A 6121-nucleotide genomic window follows, 5' to 3' on the forward strand; every position below is an offset into this window, starting at 1 on the left:
AAGCTTACAAATTTCGGTTATCTTCCTTGCTCTTCCTTGCAGTATTTAACCTCACTGGTTCCGTACTATCACCTCTGTAACCGTACTAATTAGCATTTAACTTTAAACAATTTAGTTTTACTTATTTCCGTACTATTAGCAGATAAGTAGAGAACAAATTTAGGATAACAATTTACTCATAGAATAACGAATTTTTTAAACTTAGGTTATCAAATTGTGAGAAAATAATAACGATTATTTTCTACGTCTGCTCCGTTCTGCATGTGGTTTAATTTTGACATTTTGCTCTAGCTCCCGATGTAGCATCTCTTTTCAGCACCGACCTGTCATGTACGACCGTGTTGCCAGTTGTCCACATCCTCCCCCCCGTAACACTGACCATCAGGTTCTGTTTTACCCCTACTCGCCACATCTAACGCAGCCAGCTTGGCTACCGGTCTACGTCCCCCTCGCAGTTTTGACTACGGCCTGTCGCACTCTCCCATCTCCCGCCTTGATCAACTCCTGTACCCGCCCACGAATCCAGTTATTCCGCTTCGACTCATCGACGATGAATACAAGGTCACCTTCGGCTAACGGTTTCACCTCTCCAAACCACTTGGTTCTTCTGGTCAGGGTTGGCAAATATTCGCGCGTCCATCTCTTCCAGAAACGGTCTAGTTGCAGTTGGATCATGTCCCAGGAACACATGATGGACCTTATTGGGTCGGTTGGCTTTACAACTGGCTGACGGACTCCGTTGGAACTTCCTAGCAGGAAGTGGTTTGGAGTTAGGGCTTCGCTTTCCTCAGCGTCCAACGGTAGATAAGTCAACGGACGACTGTTAACTATTCCCTCTGCTTCGACTACCATCGTCTCGAGTCCTTCATCATCCAGCTTTCTATCGTTGTTGTACGTGGTTTCCATAGCTGTCTCTATCGATCTCACCAATCTCTCCCAGGCACCTCCCATATGGGAGGAATTAGTAGCCACCTGGTAGTCGTGCCGGTAAATGTCGTTACCAGATCATCCTGAATACGCTGTACTTGCTCCTTCAGCAGTCGTTCGGCTCCTTGAAAATTGGTTCCGTTATCTGAGTATATCTCAGCTGGTGATCCGCGGCGAACCACAAATCGACGGACACACTTTACGCACGAATCCGTGCTCAAACTGTAGGCCACCTCTACGTGTACAGCTCGCAATGTCAAACAGGTGAATAGGGCGATCCACCTTTTCGCAGTACTCCTACCGATCTTCACAGTCAAGGGACCAAAAAAGTCCAAGCCTACGTACGTGAAAGGCTTGCAAAACGATGACAATCTAGCCGCGGGAAGCGGAGCCATCCGGGGAATTCTCGGTTTCGTATTTTGCACTCGACACCACTGACAGATTTTGATGACTTTCTTCACAACCGCTCTCAACCGCGGGACGTAAAACACCTGACGGACCTCGTTTACTACGGTCTCAAAATTGGCGTGGCGATACTTACGATGATAGCTATCAATCAGCAAGTGAGTGAACTTATGTTCCTTAGGTAGAATAACAGGGAATTTGACGTCCATAGATACATTACGGGCTGCTCCGATCCTGCCATCCACCCGTAGGATTCCGAACTCATCCATTATTGGAGTAAGAGGGTATAAGTTGCTACTTTTCTCCAATTCTTCGCGTTTTCCGGTGGGAGATTGCAAATTGCGCCTAATTACGACCATTTCGTCGCCGAATACTTGCCACTGAACCAATTGAATGAGTTTTCGTTCGGCTGTTTGAATCTCTGTCGTGTCGAGCAGACCGACAATGGCCTCCTCACTACCTTTTTTCCTCTTCAAGTTCTCTATGAATCGAAGGACGTAGACCATAGCTCTGACGGCACGTTAGTACTTGGATACTCTGTTGAAATCGAATACTAACTCAGGAATTGCTACAGTACGATGACTGTAAATAGGGCGCAATTCTTCTTCTGCTGTCAATATTATCGTCTTCTGTTGTGGCCATTCCTTTTCCGGAAGCTGCAGGAACTCTGGTCCGCTAAACCATGTACCGGTTGTGTTTAACTGCGGCCCCTTTCCCCATTTCGTCGCCTGATCCGCTGGGTTTTGTTTCGAAGGCACCCATCTCTAATCTTCCACCGATGTTGATGTGAGCAGTTCTCCCATTCTACATGCTACATACTGACGATATCTACGGTGGTCTGACCTCAGCCAACCCAGCACGGTGGCGGAGTCACTCCATAGATACTCCTGATGAATCGATACACTGTGACTCTCTTTCACAAACTGCATGAGACGTACTCCCAAGACTGCTGCTTGCAGCTCAAGGCGCGGGATTGACAACGGTTTCAGAGGTGCAACCTTGCTTTTCGCTGCTACTAAAACACATTCCGGTTTGCTCTTCACTCCAATGGTTCGAAAGTATGCAAGTGCTGCGTAAGCCACCTCACTCGCATCTACGAAAATGTGAAGTTGAAGATGACGATACCGTTCAGATGTTGCATCTACAAAATAGCAACGTGGTATCTTGAGGGTTTCGACTGTCTTCATTAGCAATATCCACCTTCTCCACTGTTCATAGATGTCTTCATTAACCTTCTCATCCCACTTGATTCCTGAACGCCATACACTTTAAAGAATTACTTTACCATGCACGAGGAAAACACTAAGTAGTCCTAAAGGATCGAAAAAACCAGCCCGGTGGCAAAGATAGGGCGCTCCAGCAAGTGCTAGCGTAGCCAACATCTAGGGCATTTGGTGGGCAATCAGAGCGCTCACAGTACGGTAAACAAACATTCGAGCATTTCAATTCGAGTAAAATCTTAATTTCCTTATCGTAGTGATGATATTCTGTTCGATAATTTGCGGGGAAGTGCTTTAAAGGGCACTGAAAAAACAAATAGTTTGTAATATCCAGTTTTTGGTTAGCCATTTTTCTTCATTGTTTTGGTTTTTGCAGAATGATGCTGGCCACAGTTTCATGACGTCATAGCAGGGGGCTGGAAAAAACCCATTAGACACTTCAAGATCTGTCTCTTCGTGGGTCGATCATTGTCGATCAGCAACTGTTGAATTTCCTCCTTCATAGAAGTGGAGATTTGTCAATCAACACTTCTGCTTTTTTTAGTGTCACATAAATTTTCATTACAGCGGCAGATTTTATATTCCAACGACGAAATTGCGATATCTTGTATAAGTGATTTATTTTGTAATAGTGCCCAGTTGTACTTCAGCATTGGTATTGAAGGTGAGTAAATTTCATAAGAAATAATGATTACAGATTGTTACAAAACATGGAGAACTCGATTCGGAGCATGTTAAACATTTGGCACATGTAGTATTCGCTAATAACGAATATCTCTAGCGGACATGGAATCTTTTTTGGAAATAATATCAAAAAAATTTTTTTCCGTTAAGTTTCTGTGTATTTTACTTCTATTAGTAATTTTGATATAACAATTTCTCTACACTTTTATAGGAACTATATTATTCCCCATGAAATTCGCTGGTAAAAAACCCTTCTGGTTTATTATATGATCGATTTCATAACAGAAGCAAGAAGGAAACATTAAAACGTTAAAGAGAGCAACGAGTTGGTGATTTTGAATGTCTACGAGCGATCAAAAATAAACTCTTGCGCTAACAAGTGAAGGTCAATTTATCATCATAAAATAGTTGAAAGTAACGAATATTCGAAATCAAAATCAATTACTAGAAGTCGCTTGTTTCATTGCGGAAAAAATATCTCAAAATCAGGTTTTTCATCAGGCTGAAGAAACACTATGAATAATTTTTTCAAATGTTAATGATAATGTTTATATATAATGTTAAATTAATGTATGAATGTTAAGGAAAATAAAGCAGGTTTTAATGTATTCTTGTTATTCTTGCATCGAAATTTTAATTAATATGACTTTTGAACGTTTTCACATGTTCGAATGATCTTCACAATTGTCAAATTAACCATAATTCCGTGTTTCGGATGAACCAGAAATGAAATGTTAAAAATACCATGACACTAGTTGAAACAATAAGTACAATGTAAAAATAAGTGCTATCATGGTTATGCTAAACATTTCAATTGTAGTAGTTATTCATACGTTATACAGTTCTAGAGCCAAAACCATTCATAGTAAAAGTGAGCTTGCATATTGTTAACATCATCTGATTTTATTGTGTGCTGAAAACCACTATACTCGTATGGTTAATCTAACCTCTCATATGGTAGCTGTTACCATCTTATTTTTCTGAGTGCAGTTTGAGTGTGTCGACTGTGGTATCCTGAATTATGTGATATCCACATTGAGTATGATTGGGTTAGCGTGTAGCAGTTGGTGAGAGTGCGTGTAGTGTACGTGTACGCGAACGAGTGTACAGAATATAAGTGGATATCTGCAGAAAGGAGAATATCACATCGACCATTTTAGTTTGAGCGTCGCGAGTCCTATTGAAAACGATGTCTCACGTAAAAATGATTATATTTCAGCACAATTGTTGGTACTTTATGGCATTACTGAGACAAATTTGGATGAATTTATTACAAAAACTAGGAAGCACAATAACGTGAAGGCTCTTGGCAAAGGTGGGATTTATTATAAAAATTAAAATAACACATGGATCAATAAGTCCCGAGACTAAAGCAGAGATAGTGCTCGTTGTAAACCAGTAACCACGTCTTTCTAGAGTACTGACCTTTGCTTGAAACGGGTCAAAATTTTAAGTCGATCCGACCAGAAACAGCTGAGTTATCGAGGTTGGAGTAAAGTCGTTTTGTACTCTTGTCCATCAAAAGCAACGATTTGTCGGTGGTTCGCCGAGTTTAAACGTGATCGTACCGACACAAATGACGCGGAACGGTCGGGTAGACCTGTGGAAGCCGTTACACCGGAAAATGTGAGTGAAGTGACAAAAATTATAATAAAAGATCGTAAAGTGAAGCTCCGTGAGATTGCTGAGATGACACAGATATCATATGGAAGTGTATTTACTATCCTTCATGAAAAATTGAGCATGAAAAAGGTTTTTTTCCAAGTGGGTGCCGCGATTGCTTTCGATGGAACAAAAACAGCAACGAGTCGATGATTCAGAAAGCAGTTTGTCGAAAAAAAACGTTGGAGCCATTGTATCACCCTAAAAGGTGATTATGTTGATGAATAAAAAAAAAATTTGCAAAAAAAATGTTGTTTCCATTGTTAGTCTCGGGACTTATTGATCCATGTGTTATATATAATATTATAGTTGAATTTTTTCCTTAAGACTGTCGGTTAAAAGCAGTTTTGAAAAAGCGTTTCAGGGACACCGCCCGATGGAAAGTACTGTTCTAACTTCTCAAGCTGATTTTTCACCAACTCATGCTCAAATGAAAAGTCCTACAGTCCAAAAAACTGGAAATGAATTTCAGTCGGTTACGGAATTGCAGGGTGGAGTGTGTTTAAAATATCAAACCATCATTTTAGAGCGGACCGGTGGTGCAAAAAACGGGAACCTTCTATGTTTTGACTCAAAACTGTTTCAAATTGTAGTTTATGTTGGTTGAAGGCCAAATGAACTTGTTTCTGCTATTTCTATTCCATGTTTCCGGTTCCGGAAGTGCCGGAAATAGTATTAGGAAAACTTCGATAGCGGTACTGACTTCACTCTAGTTGTTATTCAAGATTCAAAGAAAAGTCCTTTATGGTGACCGTGTATAGAAGCCAGGGAGAATAAATAAAAAAGTATTGATGAAACAATACTTTTTCATATCGTAATATTTGTGAATAGAGAAGGATAAAGTGTAATATTTGTGTGCAGAAAGGAATACAGTTGCAAGAACAAAATGTAAACGGCTGCTCGGCCATCCATGGAAGTTGACCATCAATGTTAACTTCCCTCTCTGAGCAGCCTAGATAGCCGTGTAGTGTCGGTAGCGGTTTCCCAACTGGCTAAGAATAACTCTACGGTCCACCTGTACCGGTGGTATAAGTCCACCAAACAGGTAAGCCGTGTGGTATCCGGCGGAATTATTTTTTACCAAGAATTGATCCACTGGTTTCCTGTTCCATGTCGTAAAAGGCCACAAAAATAGGAACTCCTAAGTCAAGGTGTATTTCCGTGCCGATGGCTGAATGGCTGCAGGAGGTTAAACATTGCAGTCGTGAACGGAATATCTTGGG

At 41.1% G+C, this 6121-nt stretch overlaps 1 protein-coding gene across 1 annotated transcript; it reads right to left on the bottom strand.

Moving 5' to 3' along the window:
• Nucleotides 1-438: 438 nt before the first annotated feature.
• On the bottom strand, nucleotides 439-1838 carry LOC131429282 (uncharacterized). The gene is made up of 2 exons (XM_058593333.1): nucleotides 1026-1838; nucleotides 439-972 (listed from the first exon to the last, which is right to left on the bottom strand). Exons 1-2 carry the CDS (start codon nucleotides 1836-1838, stop codon nucleotides 439-441), a joined length of 1347 nt encoding a protein of 448 aa, XP_058449316.1.
• Nucleotides 1839-6121: the final 4283 nt, after the last annotated feature.

The sequence above is a fragment of the Malaya genurostris genome, chromosome 2 (genome assembly GCF_030247185.1).
Source record: "Malaya genurostris strain Urasoe2022 chromosome 2, Malgen_1.1, whole genome shotgun sequence".
In the NCBI taxonomy this organism is placed as follows: Eukaryota; Metazoa; Arthropoda; class Insecta; order Diptera; family Culicidae; genus Malaya; species Malaya genurostris.

Excerpts from the sequence above, each read along its gene's own strand:
- LOC131429282 (XM_058593333.1), bottom strand. The coding sequence starts at position 1,838 with ATGGTCTACGTCCTTCGATTCATAGAGAACTTGAAGAGGAAAAAAGGT. Across the intron at positions 973-1,025 it reads AACGACTGCTGAAGGAGCAA|GTGGCTACTAATTCCTCCCA; the intron begins GTACAGCGTATT and ends CACGACTACCAG.